Source organism: Schistocerca nitens, chromosome 1, assembly GCF_023898315.1.
Source record: "Schistocerca nitens isolate TAMUIC-IGC-003100 chromosome 1, iqSchNite1.1, whole genome shotgun sequence".
Taxonomy (NCBI): domain Eukaryota; kingdom Metazoa; phylum Arthropoda; class Insecta; order Orthoptera; family Acrididae; genus Schistocerca; species Schistocerca nitens.
This window is the reverse complement of record NC_064614.1, coordinates 123,137,191-123,156,490: the sequence shown is the minus strand read 5'-3', so window position 1 is coordinate 123,156,490 and position 19,300 is coordinate 123,137,191. Positions and strand designations below refer to the sequence as shown.

The window sequence follows — 19,300 nt, the reverse complement described above, 5'->3', positions numbered from 1 at the left end:
CCGTGGCGCGGTACGTTTGTATCGAGACAGATTTCCAGAACGAAGGTGTCCCGACAGGAAGACGTTCGAAACAATTGATCGGCGTCTTAGGGAGCACGGAACATTCCAGCCTATGACTCGCGACTGGGGAAGACCTAGAACGACGAGGACACCTGCAATGGACGAGGTAATTCTTCGTGCAGTTGACGATAACCCTAATGTCAGCGTCAGAGAAGTTGCTGCTGTACAAGGTAACGTTGACCACGTCAGTGTATGGACAGTGCTACGGGAGAACCAGTTGTATCCGTACCGTGTACAGCGTGTGCAGGCACTATCAGCAGCTGATTGGCCTCCACGGGTACACTTCTGCGAATGGTTCATCCAACAATGTGTCAATACTCATTTCAGTACAAATGTTCTCATTACGGATGAGGCTTCATTCCAACGTGATCGAATTGTAAATTTTCACAATCAACATGTGTGGGCTGACGAGAATCTGCACGCAATAGTGCAATCACGTCATCAACACAGATTTTCTGTGAACGTTTGGGCAGGCATTGTTGGTGATGTCTTGATTGGGCCCCATGTTCTTCCACCTACGCTCAATGGAGCACGTTATCATGATTTCATAGGTATACTCTACCTGTGTTGCTAGAACATGTGCCTTTACAAGTACGACACAACATGTGGTTCATGCACGATGGAGCTCCTGCCCATTTCAGTCGAAGTGTTCGTACGCTTCTCAACAACAGATTCGGTGAACGATGGATTGGTAGAGGCGGACCAATTCCATGGCCTCCACGCTCTCTTGACCTCAACCCTCTTGACTTTCATTTATGGGGGCATTTGAAAGCTCTTGTCTACGCAACCCTGGTACCAAATGTAGAGACTCTTCGTGCTCGTATTGTGGACGGCTGTGATACAATACGCCATTCTCCAGGGCTGCATCAGCGCATCAGGGATTCCATGCGACAGAGGGTGGATGCATATATCCTCGCTAACGGAGGACATTTTGAACATTTCCTGTAACAAAGTGTTTGAAGTCACGATGGTACGTTCTGTTGCTGTGTGTTTCCATTCCATGATTAATGTGATTTGAAAAGAAGTAATAAAATGTGCTCTAACATGGAAAGTAAGCATTTCCGGACACATGTCCACATAACATATTTTCTTTCTTTGTGTGTGAGGAATGTTTCCTGAAAGTTTGGCCGTACCTTTTTGTAACACCCTGTACAAGGCGTGTGGGTTCTATTTTGGGTCCAAAGTTGTTTCTGATAATTGCACCGGATAAAAGTCAGTCGCCGTGAGAAGAATTAACAAATACAGGTTGTGGACAAAAATATGGAAACACTGTGAGAAATGCATGCTACAAAATACATGCAGATGATAGCCAAGCCTGAAGATTGCACTGTTATATTTTACCATATATTGCAAGTGTGTAATGCTCTGCCGGCCGGAGTGGCCGAGCGGTTCTAGGCGCTACAGTCTGGAACCGCGCGACCGCTACGGTCGCAGGTTCGAATCCTGCCTCGGGCATGGATGTGTCTGATGTCCTTAGGTTAGTTAGGTTTAAGTAGTTCTAAGTTCTAGGGGACTGATGACCTCAGCAGTAAAGTCCCATAGTGCTCAGAGCCATTTGAACCATTTTTGTAATGCTCTCCACTCATTGCAAGTTGTCAGAACAGTGTTCTGTGTAGTTGTTACTGCATTATGTCGGAGCTAAGTGGGTAATTTGTTGGAGTTCGTATGGTGAGTGCTTCCATTACCAAGGTAACCGAGGTATTCAGTGTCCCAAGGGTCACCGTATCGTTAATTTATGCCACATACTGGGAAAAACATCATTCGCTAACTCGCTACGTGGACGAATGCCTGTATTGGGTGCTCGTGGTGGACGCGTCATAGACGTTTATAACGAAAAATAAGAGGAAGACAGCGGCAAGTGTCGCTGCAGAGCTCAATGTCGCACTGGTGAACCCTGCCAGCACCAAACAACGTGAAGGGAGCTCCATAAAGCAGAGTATTGCAGTTGGAATTCTAAAACCACTTGTCTGTGATGCCAGTGTCATTACCAGGAAATCATGGTGGCCAAGTAATAAAAACTGGATTATGGTAAAATGGAAGAAAGAAATGTAGTCGGATGAGTCTTGTTGCAAAGCGTTTCCTACTTCTGGCCGTGTTTATTCCTCAAGAGAGAAATATGACGGGTTGTTCAGTGATGATTTGGGCAGCAGTATCGTGGTATTCCATGGACCCAACGGCTAATCTGCAAGGTCGCATTACTGCTAAGGATTATATGGCTTGGGGTGTGTGTGCAGCTGGAATGATATGCGACCCCTGATACGTCTACATACGATTCTGACACATAACAGGTACGTATGCATCCTGTCTGATCACCTGCTTCCATTTGTGTCCATTGTGCATTCCGACGGACTTGGGCAATTCCAGGAGGACAGTACGCCATCTCACACGTCCAGGATTGCTACAGAGTGGCCCCAGGAACAATCTTCTGAATTTAAACACTTCCGTTGGTCACCAAACTCCTCAGATATGAACAATATTGAGCACATCTGGGATGGCTTGCAACGTGTTGTTGAGAAGAGATCTCCACCCCCTCGTACTCTTACGGATTTATGGACAGCCCTGCAGGATTCATGGTGTCAGTTCCCTCCATCACTACTTCAGACATTAGTCGAGTTCATGCCACGTCGTGTTGCGGCACTTCTGCATGGTCGCGAGGGCCCTAAACGATATTAGGCAGATGTACCAGTTTGTTTGGCTCTTCAGTGTAGGTGTTATACGTTATATCTGTTACATCTTAAATAGCAGATATATTTTGTTTAGTTCATAGACAGCAGTATGCAGTCTGTTGTCACTGTTCAGGATTTAAACTTGATCGTCTGCAAACAACATCTTCCTCACGTATCTACATCTACATTTATACTCCGCAAGCCACCCAACGGTGTGTGGCGGAGGGCACTTTACGTGCCACTGTCATTACCTCCCTTTGCTGTTCCAGTCGCGTATGGTTCGCGGGAAGAACGACTGTCTGAAAGCCTCCGTGCGCGCTCTAATCTCTCTAATTTTACATTCGTGATCTCCTCGGGAGGTATAAGTAGGGGGAAGCAATATATTCGATACCTCATCCAGAAACGCACCCTCTCGAAACCTGGCGAGCAAGCTACACCGCGATGCAGAGCGCCTCACTTGAGTTTATTAAACATCTCCGTAACGCTATCACGGTTACCAAGTAACCCTGTGACGAAACGCGCCGCTCTTCTTTGGATCTTCTCTATCTCCTCCGTCAACCCGATCTGGTACGGATCCCACACTGATGAGCAATACTCAAGTATAGGTCGAACGAGTGTTTTGTAAGCCACCTCCTTTGTTGATGGACTACATTTTCTAAGCACTCTCCCAATGAATCTCAACCTGGTACTCGCCTTACCAACAATTAATTTTATGTGATCATTCCACTTCAAATCGTTCCGCACGCATACTCCCAGATATTTTACAGAAGTAACTGCTACCAGTGTTTGTTCCGCTATCATATAATCATACAATAAAGGATCCTTCTTTCTATGTATTCGCAATACATTACATTTGTCTATGTTAAGGCACAGTTGCCACTCCCTGCACCAAGTGCCTATCCGCTGCAGATCTTCCTGCATTTCGCTACAATTTTCTAATGCTGCAACTTCTCTGTATACTACAGCATCATCCGCGAAAAGCCGCATGGAACTTCCGACACTATCTACTAGGTCATTTATATGTATTGTGAAAAGCAATGGTCCCATAACACTCCACTGTGGCACGCCAGAGGTTACTTTAACGTCTGTAGACGTCTCTCCATTGATAACAACATGCTGTGTTCTGTTTGTTAAAAACTCTTCAATCCAGCCACCAGTCCGTAGGCTCTTACTTTGTTTATCAGGCTACAGTGCGGAACTGTATCGAACGCCTTGCGGAAGTCAAGAAAAATAGCATCTACCTGGGAGTCTGTATCTAATATTTTCTGGGTCTCATGAACAAATAAAGCGAGTTGGGTCTCACACGATCGCTGTTTCCGGAATCCATGTTGATTCCTACATAGTAGATTCTGGGTTTCCAAAAACGACATGATACTCAAGCAAAAAACATGTTCTAAAATTCTACAACAGATCGACGTCAGAGATATAGGTCTATAGTTACGCGCATCTGCTCGACGACCCTTCTTGAAGACTGGGACTACCTGTGCTCTTTTGCAATCATTTGGAACCCTCCGTTCCTCTAGAGATTTGCGGTACACGGCTGTTAGAAGGGTGGCAAGTTCTTTCGCGTACTCTATGTAGAATCGAATTGGTATCCCGTCAGGTCCAGTGGACTTTCCTCTGTTGAGTGATTCCAGTTGCTTTTCTATTCCTTGGACACTTATTTCGATGTCAGCCATTTTTTCGTTTGTGCGAGGATTTAGAGAAGGAACTGCAGTGCGGTCTTCCTCTGTGAAACAGCTTTCAAAAAAGGTGTTTAGTATTTCAGCTTTACGCGTGTCATCCTCTGTTTCAATGCCATCATCATCCCGGAGTGTCTGGATATGCTGTTTCGAGCCACTTACTGATTTAACGTAAGACCAGAACTTCCTAGGATTTTCTGTCAAGTCGGTACATAGAATTTTACTTTCGAATTCACTGAACGCTTCACGCATAGCCCTCCTTACGCTAACTTTGACATCGTTTAGCTTCTGTTTGTCTGAGAGGTTTTGGCTGCGTTTAAACTTGGAGTGAAGCTCTCTTTGCTTTCGCAGTAGTTTCCTAACTTTGTTGTTGTACCACGGTGGGTTTTTCCCGTCCCTCACAGTTTTACTTGGCACGTACCTGTCTAAAATGCATTTTACGATTGCCTTGAACTTTTTCCATAAACATTCAACATTGTCAGTGTCGGAACAGAAATTTTCGTTTTGATCTGTTAGGTAGTCTGAAATCTGCCTTCTATTACTCTTGCTAAACAGATAAACCTTCCTCCCTTTTTTTATATTCCTATTAACTTCCATATTCAGGGATGCTGCAACGGCCTTATGATCACTGATTCCCTGTTCATAAGGCCGTTGCAGCATCCCTGAATATGGAAGTTAATAGGAATATAAAAAAAAAGGGAGGAAGGTTTATCTGTTTAGCAAGAGTAATAGAAGGCAGATTTCAGACTACCTAACAGATCAAAACGAAAATTCTGTTAGTCCCTCTCCGTAACCCAGTTATGCCGGCGCGGTAACTCAGAGTGTTCGGTCAGAGGGTTAGCTGCCCTCTGTAACAAAAAAACTGAGTTAATGGATCAACGACGAACTGAAACGAGTGTCATGCGACGTCCGTCCCGAGCAGATACAAAGAACGAAGACGAACAAAATGAGAATTAAAAAAAAAAAAAACGTTGTTAGCGTGTTTCGTTGTTATTCGGAGGACCTGGGTTCTATTCTAGGCACTGGTCTGTATTTTTCCTTTGCGGGAGGACTGGAACAGGATGCATTCAGCCAAATGGTGAGCTACTTGAGTGAGAATTAACCGTTCTGAGGCCAAGAAACAAAACAAGCGCTGGCAGAGCGGTGTTCGCAGTTCTGCAGTTTCTTTCTCGTAAATGTATATGTATTAAAGAGCAGTGGTGAAAGGTAGCTGCCTTGTCGAACTTCTCATTTAAAATCATCTGCTCTTTTTATCACTACCCCAATTACTTCGATTCTTGTATTATTATAGATCACCTGAGTTACCCACATAAGATTTAATGGTCCACCTCTTCTTCTTAAAAATCTGCCGTAACAATTGTCTATTTATTTTATCTAAGGCCTTCATATAATCTATGAAAACGAAGTATGTTTATTTATTGTATCCCTCTAACTTTTGGCCCTCTTTCTCACTTTGTGTACACGATTCGCAACATTTGACTCCCTACATGAATTTAGTACGTTCCTCAGTAACGCGACAAATGAATCCTGACATCATCCACTTAACCTTAAAAAATTGGTCAGGTGTGAGCGGGGCTCGTGCTCTACATTTACGTCTACAAGGATACTCCGCGAGTCACCGTATGGTGTGTGGCGGAGAGTACCCTGTACCACTACTTTTCATTTCCCTTCCTGTTCCACTCACAAATAGAGCGAGGGAAAAACGACTATCTATATGCTTCCATATGAGTCCTAATTTCTCGTATCTTGTCTTCATGTCTGCATCTCGTGGTCGTGCGGTAGCGTTCTCGCTTCCCACGCCCGGGTTCCCGGGTTCGATTCCCGGCGGGGTCAGGGATTTTCTCTGCCTCGTGATGACTGGGTGTTGTGTGCTGTCCTTAGGTTAGTTAGGTTTGCGTAGTTCTAAGTTCTAGGGGACTAATGACCATAGATGTTAACTCCCGTAGTGCTCAGAGCCATTTGAACCACTTTTTTCTTGTCTTCATGGTCCTTGCGCACAATGTATGGTGGCGGCAGTAGAATGTTTCGGCAGTTAGCTTCAAATGCCGCTTCTCTAAATTTTCCCAACAGTGTTTATCGAAAAGAAAGTCGCCTTCTCTCCAGGGATTCCCATTTGAGTTCCCGTAGCACCTTTGTAGTACTTGAGTGTTCCGTACAAACTTAGTTACATATACAGGGTGTATCATAATTAATGGCGTAAACGCATGTAGTTAAAAGTACACGATACTAGAAGCAAAATAGTCTCAGTAAACAGAGGTTCGAAAATGCATACCTTAAGAGCTACGTGCAATTTTTCATCTTCGATACTGTGAAACAAATCTTTTCTATTGCCATTTCTTTCATGTGCATTTGTGTTGTAGAAAGAGGATACTATAACTATAATCTTTTAACGGTAAAAGAAATGCTAGAACTAAATATGTTAACGTTCGGCAGAAGAGCACCAATATGGATCCTGCTACCCCCCCCCCCTCCTTTTCCTCTTTCAAATTGGAAGAGTGGAATTCCACTTACTGTTGTGGAAACTGAGAGCTAACGTTCTCAAAATACTTATTTGCTCTCATTGATTCTACACACCTGTAGCGTTTAAAAGGCGCCTGTTGGGTTGATTGACCAAATATGCACTGAATAAAAGTTTGCAGATGAAATAAAACAGAGCTACCTTGTCCAGCTGTGTCCTTGAAAATGTGACCTGAGAATGGGAAGCAGAACTCAAAAAATGTGGAGTTAATAACCAAGTGCAGTTGATCTATAAAAACGATAATCTTGTAATTCAGCGTTTAGCTTTTGCTGAGGATCTTTCAAATACTGTCCCGAGACACAACAGTGGCAAAAAGAAAAATCAGCATTTTAAAAAGAGTTGCAGAGTAAACATGGCTTCAAATATCCTACGCAAAAACTGAATATATAATAAACATAAAAATGCTCCATATTTCATGAACACAGATTATAAAAAAATTATGATTCAATAAATGTAAATATCTTGGTGAGGTGATACGGAAGAACGGCCGCTACGACGAGGCTAACCAACTCAGAGCACACAAGATGGAAATGGTCTTTCAGTTAACTAAAGATGTGCATAATAAGAGATCTAGCTCCTTTGAAGCAAAGTTACAACGATAAAAATAGAACGTTTATACCCTCCAAACGCCTGGATTTGACTGCGACAGGGGAAATAGAAAACCTGGGGCAGGAAGACAGGAAAACTGTAAAAAAAAAATATTCGGGCCAGTTAAAACTCAACGTTAAGTAGTGAAACGGGAGTAATGAAGATCTGTAGAAGAAAACTGGACAACTGAATGGAACGTTGGTTAAATGTAGAATGATATTTTACGATCAATTGGTTCGGTTGAATGAAAACAGGAGAAGGTAGAGAATTTTTGAACACGTCAAATGGAAAAAAAAAATATTACGTTGTAAGTGACTCCAAGAAATGGAAGAGTGATGTAAAAGAGAAGAAGATTGGAGAACTTGAAAATCTGGACAGATATAAGTTTCGAAAGAAAGTTTTAGATTCCCGTCTACAGAGAAAATCAAAAAGAAAATTGGAGCAAGGTGGTCAGAAGATTGGAAAGTGGAGTTGAGGTGGAATCGATGACTATGACACGACATGATTAACGAAACAGTTCACATGTGAATGGCCGGATGTCAGTGTCCAACGGGCACAGTATTTCGGCAAGCGACCACATTACCAACGTCAGGTGCGTTGACGAATTGATTACGTGGGTGACGAGCAAGGCTGCGAGGCGATCAGTCCGTTTGTGCGCCTGATGATAGCAGCATGACGTCTTACCGAAATATTGTGCCCGTTTGACATTGACTTTCGACCGTCTACCTGTGAACTATTTCTACATGGTTTTGAGTCTTCAGTCTTCTGAGTGGTTTAATGCGGCCTGCCACGAATTCATCTCCTGTGTTAACCTCTCCATCTCAGAACAGCACTTGCAACCTACATCCTCAGTTATTTGCTGCATATATTCCAGTCTCTGTTTTCCCTTACAATTTTTACCCTCTACAGCTCCCTCTAGTACCAAGTAAGTTACTCCCTGATGTCTTAACAAATGTGCTACCATCCTGTCTCTTCTTCTTGTTACAGTTTTCCATAGATTCCTTTCTTCGCCGATTCTGTGGAGAACATCCTCATTCCTTACTTACCAGTTCTCCTAATATTCAACATTATTCTGTAGGAGCACATCTCAAATGCTTCGATTCTCTTCTGTTTCGGTTTTCCCACAGCCCATCTTTCACTGCTATACACTGCTGTGCTCCAAACGTACATTCTCAGAAATTTCTTCCTCAAATTAAGTCCTACTTTTGATATTAGTGACTTATCTCGGCCAAGAATGTCCTTTTTGCCAGTGATAGTCTGCTTTCGATGTCCTCATTGCTCCGTCCGCAATTGGTTATTTTGCTGCCTAGGTAACAGAATTCCTTAACTTCATTTACTTTGTGATCACCAACCCTAATGTTAAGTTTCTCACTGTTCTCATTTCTGCCACTTCTCATTACTTTCGTCTTTCTTCGATTTACTCTCGATCCACATTCTGTACTCAATAGACTGTTCATTCCATCCAGTAGATCCTGTAATTCTTCTGCACTTTCGACGAGGATAGTAATATAATCAGCGAATCTTATCATCAATATCCTATCACCTAGAATTTTAATTCCACTCTTGAAGCTTTCTTTTATTTGCGACACTGCTTGTTCGATGTATAGGTTGAACAGAAGGGGGCGAAAGACTGCATTCCTGTCTTACACGCTTTTTAATCCGAGCACTTCGTTCTTGGTCTTCCATCCTTATTATTCCCTGATGGCTCTTGTACATATTGTATTCACCCGTCTCTCCCTATAGCTGACCCCTATTTTTCTCAGAATTTCGAACGTCTAGACCTTTTGACATTGTCGAACGCTTTTTCCGTGTCGACACATCCTATGAACATAATTATGAACGACAACGTGAGAACTGTCTCTCTTGTGCCTTTACCTTTCCTAAAGCCAAACTAGTCGTCATCTATCACATCCTCAATTTTCTTTTCCATTCTTCTGTATATTATTCTTCTCAACAACTTGGATGCATGAGCCGTAAAGCTGATTGTGGGATAATTCTCGCACTTGCCAGCTCTTGCAGTCTCTGGAGTTGTGTCGATGATGTTTTTCCGAAAGTCCGATGGTATGTCGCCAGACTGATACATTCTACACACCAACGTAAATAGTAGTTTTTTTTTTTTGCCACTTCCCCCAATGATTTTAGAAATTCTGATGGAATGTCATCCATCCCTTCTCTCTTATACCATCTTAGATCCTTCAGAGCTCTTTTAAATTGCGATTGTAATACCGGAGCCGGCCGGTGTGGCCGCTATGGTCGTAGTTTGACTCCTGCCTCGGGCATGGACGTGTGTGATATCCTTAGGTTAGTTAGGATTCGAACCTGCGACCGCAGCGGTCGCGCGGTTCCAGACTGAAGCGCCTAGAACCGCTCGGCCACACCGGCCGGCGCCTTTTAGTTGCACAATAAAAATGTCATACTTTGAGTGAGCGACGTGATAAATTTTGAACAAATTAACTGTTAGTGGAGGTATTGTTACAACCTCCACCTCTTGAATGGCGTTGGGAGAAGTTGCAGAATCGCACGACACGAACAGTGTGTGTACTGGGATAGGTAGAGCGGCAGCAGCAGCGGCAGTGGTAAGCGTACGTGTGTGGGTGTATGTTGGGACAGAGAGAGAGGGCTGCGGTACTTACTGACCCAGGAGACGGCGTCGTCGTCGGGGACGAGCCAGGGCGTCGTCTGCTGCATGGAGGGCACCCCAGGCGACGAGAAGCCGCGCACCAGCCCCACGGTCAGGTAGCCCAGACTGGCCGCCATCGCCAGCAGCAGCTGCAACAACACCAAGTGACTGGCTGGTACCCACTCCGTACTCTGCACTGGCTGGACACTGGAACTGCAGCAAATGTCAAATTGCCGTGAAGTGTGCTTACAAGGGAACCTCCCCATCGCACCCCCCTCAGATTTAGTTATACGTTGGCACAGTGGATAGGCCTTGAAAAACTGAACACAGATCAATCGAGAAAACAGGAAGAAGTTATGTGGAACTATGAAAAAAATAAGCAAAATATACAAACTGAGTAGTCCATGCGCAGGATAGGTAACATAAAGGACAGTGTGAGCTTAGGAGCGCTGTGGTCCCGTGGTTAGCGTGAGCACCGGCGGGACGAGAGGTCCTTGGTTCAAGTCTACCCTCGAGTGAAAAGTTTAATTTTTTGTTTTCAGAGAATTATCAAAGTTCAGGCACTCACACATAATTAACTTCGCTCTCCAAAATTCCAGGACATGTTCAGATTTGCTTGGACATATGCAGGATTTGACGGTCTACACATTAAAAAATTTGAAAACGTTAAAAACATGTGTTTTGACAGAGCACAGGCAAAACTGTGCGATTGTGAAACTGTTGCATTCATTTGTTGCAGTTTATGTGACAAACTCTTATGTTTTCATCACTTTTTTGGGAGTGATTATCACATCCACAAGAAAACCTAAATCGGGCAAGGTAGAAGAATCTTTTAACCCATTCGCCAAGTGTACAAGTTAGGTGGGTCGACAACATATTCCTGTCATGTGACGCACATGCCGTCACCAGTGTCGTATAGAATATATCAGACGTGTTTTCCTGTGGAGGAATCGGTTGACCTATGACCTTGCGATCAAATGTTTTCGGTTCACATTGGAGAGGCACGTCCTTTCGTCTACTAATCGCACGGTTTTTCGGTGCGGTCGCAAAACACAGACACTAAACTTATTACAGTGAACAGAGACGTCAATGAATGAACGGACATATCGTAACTTTGCGAAAATAAAGAAAGTAAAATTTTCACTCGAGGGAAGACTTGAACCAAGGACCTCGCACGCCGGAGCCGCTCACGCTAACCACGGGACCACGGCGCTCCTCTGTTCACATTGTCCTTGATGTTGCTTACCTTGCCATGGACTACTCAGTTTGTATATTTTGCTTATTTTTTTCATAGTTCCACACAACTTCTTCCTGTTTTCTCGATTAATCTGTATTCAGTTTTTCAAGGCCTATCCACTGTGCCCACTTATAACTAAATCTGAGGGGGGTGCGATGGGGAGGTTCCCTTGTTAGTACTTGGGTGCGCCAATTCAGCATTTCGTGGCACCCGAATAAAGCACTCAACACTACAGCCATATATTGAAGAGCCAAAGAGACTGGTACACGTGCCTCATATCGTGTAGGGCCCCCGCGAGCGCGCAGTAGTGCCGCAACACGACGTGGCATGGACTCGACTAATGTCTAAATTAGTGCTGGAGGGAAATGACACCGTGAATCATGCAGGGCTATCCATCAGTCCGCAATAGTACGAGGGGGTGGAGCTCTCTTCTAGACAGCATGTCGCAAGGCATCCCAGATATGCACAACAATGTTCATGTCTGGGGAGTTTGGTGGCCAGCAGAAGTGTGTAAAGTCAGAAGAGTGTTCCTGAAGCCGCTCTGTAGCAACTCTGGACGTGTGGGGTGTCGCATCGTCCTGCTGGAATTGCCCAAGTCCGTCGAAATGAACAATGGACATGAATGGACGCAGGTGATCAAAATAGTTCTAATGGCTCTGAGCACTATGGGACTTAACATCTGAGGTTATCAGTCCCCTAGACTTAGAACTACTTAAACCTAACTAATCTAAGGACATCACACACATCCATGCGCGAGGCAGGATTCGAACCTGCGACCGTAACAGCGAGGCGGTTTCTGACTGATGTGCCTAAAACCGCTCGGCCACATCGGACGGCGCACTTGATCAGACAGGATGCTTACGTACGTGTCACCTGTCAGAGTCGTATCTAGACGTATCAGGGGTCCCATATCACTACAACCGCACACGCCCCACACCATTACGGAGCCTCCACACCTTGAGCAGGGTCCATGGCATCTTGATGTTGTCTCCATACCCGTACACGTCCATCCGCTCGATACAATTTTAAACGAGACTCGTCCGACCAGGCAACAAAGGTTTCAGTCGTCAACAGTCCAATGTCGGTGTTGACGTCCCAGGCGAGGTGTAAAGCTTCCTGTCGTGCAGTCATCAAGTGTACACGAGTTGACCTTCGACTCCGAAATCCCATAGCGATGATGTTTCGTCGAATGGTTCTCATGCTGACATTTATTGATGGCTCAGCATTGAAATCTGCAGCAATTTTTGGAAGGGTTGAACTTCTGTAACGTTGAACATTCTCTTTAGTCGTTTGTCCCGTTCTTGGAGGATCTTTTTCCGGATGCAGCGACGTCGGTGATTTGGTGTTTTACCAGATTCCTGCTATTCACGGTACACTCGTGAAATGGTTGTACGGGAAAATCGCCACGTCATCCCTACCTCGAAGATCATGTGTCCATCGCTCGTGCGCTGACTATAACATCACGTTCAAACTCACTTAAATCTTGATAACCTGCCATTGTAGCAGCAGTAACCTATCTAGCAACTGCGCCAGACACTTACTGTCTCATATAGGCATTACCGACCGCAGCGCCATGTTGTACATGTTTACAGAGCTCTGTATTTGAATATGCATGGCTACACCAGTTTCTTTGGGGCTTCATTGTAGATACACTCTATAGTAGAAAAGATTATGCTGTGGGTTTCTCATTCAGGAATCGTGTCTGAACGTTTTCTCAGTGGAACGAAAAAACAGCCCGAAGTTAAAATTTTTACTTTTTATTCACTCGATGACTAGTTTAGGGCCGAAAACCATTCTCATACAGTACGCACTGTACCTGTTCATCGCCCATTTTTGACATCTTCGGGAATGCGATGTTGCGATTATTTGATAACGGGTCTCGGCGCGAAACTAGAAATCGAGTGAATAAAAAGTAAGAAATCAGCAGCTCTGGATTGGTTTTTCGTTCTACTGAGTAACAGAAGTTGCTGACCCTAGCTGCTCCAGCATGCTGGAAATTCGTGAACGCTTTTTGTTTCTGAGAATATGGAGTTGTGCCTCAGACAAATTTTAAGGTGTTAAGATTTTGCCGCTATACATGATTAATTTTGACGATGCATTTATCGTATCAACTTAGTATGGATTAGCATTCTAGGTGGGGTTATCGAATCTGTTGATGCAGGGTAGCATCATTGTATGGTTTCTGTAGAGTTACATGCTTGGAAAGTAATTTTGCACTGGCGGAAAGAAGTCAAGGGACTTCGTGGTCTTCGAAAGAGACACGGGCTGAGGCAGACAGAGCTGGAGGTAGGGCAGTTTTTATGGCTCTGAAAGGAATAGGACGTTAGGGGCGTGCAGCGTTTCTCAATAAAAAAAATAGTAAAGAAAGGATTAGATATTTTATATTATTATTATTGGTCAGATAGATACGAATAGATAAAAATATAAAAAGGATTAAGAAGACACATGAAAACAAAACTCTCCTCCAAATTAATGAAGAATTTACTAAAAACAACACAAGAAGCTCTTACAGAACTTTCAAACAAAGGTTATCAAGATACAAAGCATCCACCCACAATTTCGAGATGTAAATGGGACGATCGCTCACGGTAACACGGAAAATTGCAAAATACTAGCAGGCTACTTCGAGAAACTCTTGAATTGTGAACCCATCCTTGAAAAATTTGAATCCATCCCAAATAACCGTGAGAAGCCGGATTCAGATCCACCGACGACTGAAGAACTACAGAAGGTCGTTTCAGAACTTAAAAACAACAAAGCGGTGTTGACGGGCCCAGGCGAGGCGTCCACCGCAGCACACGGCAGAATTGTGGTGAAATTTGGTGACAACGCCTTTGTGACGTCATTAATCCACCTTGTGCGTCACATGAACTTCTAAGCTGTGGCCTTGTTTCGCCACGTGTCGACACCTTCCAGTTTGAGGCGTCGTCGAACCCGAGGATGACGTCACTGGGAGTCGCGCAGTTGAACCATTACAGAGGAAGGCTGCAGGCACCTTTCAGCCAAGTGTCAAAGTGAAGCGTCGCGATGGGTGGGAATTACGGGAGTTACAAAAAGTGATCCTTCAATTCTTGGTTGGTTAGTTGATTCGGGGGAGGGGACCAAACAGCGAGGTCATTGGTCCCATCGGATTAGGGATGGATGGGAAGGAAGTCGGACTTGCCCTTTCAAACGAACCATCCCGGCATTTGCCTGAAGCGATTTAGGGAAATCGCGCAAAACCTTTATCAGAACGGCCGGACGCGGGTTTGAACCGTCGTCCTCCCGAATGCGAGTCCAGTGTGCTAACCAATGCGCCGCCTCGCTCTGTCCTTTAATTCTGTTGCGTAGTGTTGCTACATTTTTATTCACTGTTGCATTTGAACTTAATCAAACAGAAAAGTGTGGCTACTGACGCCATTAATCTTAAAATTAACAACAAACAGAACACGGCTTGTAATTCTTAATGGAGAGAAATCTTCAAACGTGTAAGTAACATCTGCCATGCCCGAAACGAGTTTTGTAGGACAATTAATTTACAGAACAGACAGAAATTATCTTATGGTTAACGTCAGAAGTTCCATGAAGCTTCCCGTGGACAATGCTGCTGTGTACAGAGAAGTTGCAACGTTAGATAACAGCAGAGAAGTGCGGCATGCTGGTGTTCGACGCTTCGTGGAGAGATTGGAAGTCGCCCTTAGCACAAACAAATGTAGAGTACTGCACGCACAAAGGTAGAGGGTCCCATTATTGTAGGATTGCGCGATTACAGCACAACCACAGGAAACAGCAACATCCATAAAATATCTAGCACTTTACGTACTATGTTGTTTGTGTTGTTGTAGTTGTGGTCTTCAGTCCTGAGACTGGTTTGATGCAGCTCTCCATGCTACTCTATCCTGTGCAAGCCTCTTCATCTCCCAGTACCTACTGAAACCTACATCTTTCTGTATCTGTTTAGTGTATTCATCTATTGGCCTCCCTATACGATTTATACCCTCCACGCTGCCCTCCAATGCTAAATTTGTGATCCCTTGATGCCTCAGAACATGTCCTACCAACCGGTACCTTCCTCTTGTCAAGTTGTGCCACAAACTTCTCTTCTCCCCAATCCTATTCAATACTTCCTCATTAGTTATGTGATCTGCCCATCTAATCTTCAGCATTCTTCTGTAGCACCACATTTCGAAAGCTTCTATTCTCTTCTTGTCCAAACTATTTATCGTCCATGTTTCACTTCCATACATGGCTACACTCCATACAAATACTTTCAGAAATGACTTCCTGACACTTAAATCTATACTCGATGTTAATAAATTTCTCTTCTTCAGAAACGATTTCCTTGTCATTGCCAGTCTACACTTTATATCCTCTCTACTTCGACCATCATCAGTTATTCTGCTACCCAAATAGCAAAACTCCTTTACTACTTTAAGTGTCTCATTTCCTAATCTAATCCCCTCAACATCACCCGACTTAATTCGACTACATTCCATTATCCTCGTTTTGCTTTTGTTGATGTTCATCTTATATCCTCCTTTCAAGACACTGTCCATTCCGTTCAACTGCTCTTCCAAGTCCTTTGCTGTCTCTGACAGAATTACAATGTCATCGACGAACCTCAAAGTTTTTATTTCTTCTCCATGGATTTTAATACCTACTCCAAATTTTTCTTTTGTTTCCTTTACTGCTTGCTCAATATACAGATTGAATAACATCGGGGAGGGGCTACAACCCGTCTCACTCCCTTCCCAACCACTGCTTCCCTTTCATGCCCCTCGACTCTTATAACTGCCACCTGGTTTCTGTACAAATTGTAAATAGCCTTTCGCTCCCTGTATTTTACCCCTGCCACTTTTAGAATTTGAAAGAGAGTGTTCCAGTCAACATTGTCAAAAGCTTTCTCTAAGTCTACAAATGCTAGAAACGTAGGTTTGCCTTTCCTTAATCTATTTTCTAAGATAAGTCGTAAGGTCACTATTGCCACACGTGTTCCAACATTTCTACGGAATCCAAACTGATCTTCCCTGAGGTTGGCTTCTATTAGTTTTTCCATTCTTTTGTAAAGAATTCGTGTTAGTATTTTCCAGCTGTGACTTATTAAACTGATAGTTTGGTAATTTTCACATCTGTCAACACTTGCTTTCTTTGGGATTGGAATTATTATATTCTTCTTGAAGTCTGAGGGTATTTCGCCTGTCTCATACATTTTGCTCACCAGATGGTAGAGTTTTGTCAGGACTGGCTCCCGAGGCCGTCAGTAGTTCTAATGGAATGTTGTCTACTCCCGGGGCCTTGTTTCGACTCAGGTCTTTCAGTGCTCTGTCAAACACTTCACGCAGTATCGTTTCTCCCATTTCATCTTCATCTACATCCTCTACCATTTCCATAATATTGTCATCAAGTATATCGCCCTTATATAGACCCTCTATGTACTCCTTCCATCTTTCTGCTTTCCCTTCTTTGCTTTGAACTGGGTTTCCATCTTAGCTCTTGATATTGATACAAGTGGTTCTCTTTTCTCCAAAGGTTTCTTTAATTTTCCTGTAGGCAGTATCTATCTCACCCCTAGGTAGACAAGCCTCTACATCCTTACATTTGTCCTCTAGTTTACGTACTAAGTGATTTAAAATGGAACGTTCACCGCAAGTAAGGCAGATGCCAGACTGTTGAACAAGAATCTTATTATGAAGTTCGGTAATTTTTTGAATATACCTCTACAGTCAATATTTTTCCCTTCAGTTGGAATTTCCTATGATATTTTTTTTAGGAACACGAATTTAGTGGATACGTAGCTCCATCGCGTAACGAGCAGAACATTTTTTTTTTTGTGAGAATTTGCAGTGGTAAGGCCGCACACTGTTGCTGAGTATCATGCATTTTGCCCGAAGACCTTCGCGTGAGTATAGGGAATCAATTGTGTTCTTTTAGATGCCGATAAAGCAGCGTCGGCCTTGGAAATGTTGCCTTGCCTCTAAGTACCTTCCGCAACGACTGTGTGTGTGTGTGTGTGCAATTTTGCGAAGAGATAAATAGTTCAGTGAATGTTTAATTAGCTCTTATACCATTTTGACTAACAGGACTTCACGATAAAAATCTTATTCAAATCTTGTTTTGCGAAACCTTCTTTGATGACAAAGGAAAGGCGGATCAGACGTTTCTCTGCGCTGGTGGCGTTGTATCAGGAACTAACAAATGAATAGATTCTAAAAAGTTTCATAATTTTTGCCCTAATTTTTATCCTCATAATTGATAACGTAACGATGTGTATTTTACTGGTAAAGAAGTTATGATTTTTATATATGTTTAAAGATTGCATTTAACATATCGAAAGTTCCAGAAGTTATAAAAGTGGTAAATGCAAAGACAACTGAGAATAAATGAAAGTGCGCTCGCCCGCATCTCGTGGTCGTGCGGTAGCGTTCTCGCTTCCCACCCCCTGGGTTCCCGGGTTCGATTCCCGGCGGGGTCAGGGATTTTCTCTGCCTCGTGATGGCTGGGTGTTGTGTGCTGTCCTTAGGTTAGTTAGGTTTAAGTAGTTCTAAGTTCTAGGGGACTTATGACCACGGCAGTTGAGTCCCATAGTGCTCAGAGCCATTTTTGAAAGTGCGCTCGAGCGGATGTAATTGTTGTAATTATATTTGTTCGATAATGATTATTTAAATCTATCTACTGTTTTGGGTCTGTTATTAATTCCAGCAATTACCTCGTCTTTTATTTATTTATGTTGTTTTCTCCACATGTTACAGGCAAAAATAGGCTAAAAATAGAACAAAAGCAAATTAGTGGTTTTCATTTATTATAAAGCTGTTATACCAAGAACCGACGGAAGATTCACTTAACAGTGTAGAAATAAACATGAACGATCGGATATAACTGGTGTCCTTTCGTTACTTAATTTTCAATTAAGGTCTCGAACCCACGTGAGATATTTATTCCGGTCGTTTCTTGGCTGTATGCAATATTTTACAATTAAAAGTTCGCGTGTCTGATCGGTTTCCGTTTCCGCACAATGACGTCTGCCAGCCCACTCAGTAGCCTAATACAACTTCTTCTTCTTCTTCTTCTTCTTCTGCTGCTGCTGCTTGTCTATTAACGTATGTCTACACTTCGTAGTCCTGTCCACTGCTTTACATTGTCAAACCAGAATGTTCTTCTTCGCCTTATGTTTTTTTTTCCTTCAATCTTCCCTTCTATTATTAACTGCAGAAGCATATATTTGCTGTTTCGTACTATATGTCCTAGGTATGCAGTTTTTCTTCTTTTAAGCAACGTCGACATTTCTCCCTGCTAGTTCATTCGTTCCAGTACTTCGGTGTTGGTTATTCTTGCAGTCCACGGTATTTTAAGCATTCTGCGATAAATCCACATTTCAAAGGCCTCTAACTTCGTTGTTGTCACATTTAGTGTCCAATTCTTCAGAGCCATATAGAAGCAAGGACCAGATGTAGCGTTTTACAAATCGGACTCTAAGGTTTAGGTCTAGGTCTGTGCTTATAAGAATATTCGTAAATTTTATGAAGGTGTTTCGGGCGTTCTATATGCGATATTTTATTTCCAAGTCTGTTCACCAGTCTTCACAAAGCCAGGTTCCGCGGTATTTAAACTTGTTGACCCTTTACATTACAGACCCTCGAAAACGTTGATTTGCATCTTTAAAGAATCGGACTCTCGTGTGACAATCATAAAATTAGTCTTTCTGATGTTAATATTCAGACCTAGAGTACTGCTGTAATCTCCTACTATGTTGACGAGTTGTTGAAGGTCATCTGAATTATCAGCTATCAATACCGTGTCATCAGCTTAGAGAATGTTGCTGATATACACTCCGTTAACCTTTGTGCCTTTTTCTACATCATCAAGTGACTCCTGAAAATACTCTCAGAGTATATGTTAAATAGCAGAGGTGACAGTATGCATCCTTGTCGGGCTCCTCTACATATATTGACC

At 43.2% G+C, this 19,300-nt stretch overlaps 1 protein-coding gene across 2 annotated transcripts in view; it reads right to left on the bottom strand.

Moving 5' to 3' along the window:
• Positions 1-19,300, bottom strand: part of LOC126242629 (facilitated trehalose transporter Tret1-2 homolog) — a 284,620-nt gene that overhangs the window by 95,744 nt on the left and 169,576 nt on the right. For both annotated transcript variants that reach the window (XM_049948104.1, XM_049948103.1), the window contains exon 2: positions 10,148-10,283. In XM_049948104.1, coding sequence (XP_049804061.1) covers positions 10,148-10,283 — 136 coding nt within the window. The remainder of the gene's footprint in view (positions 1-10,147; positions 10,284-19,300) is intronic.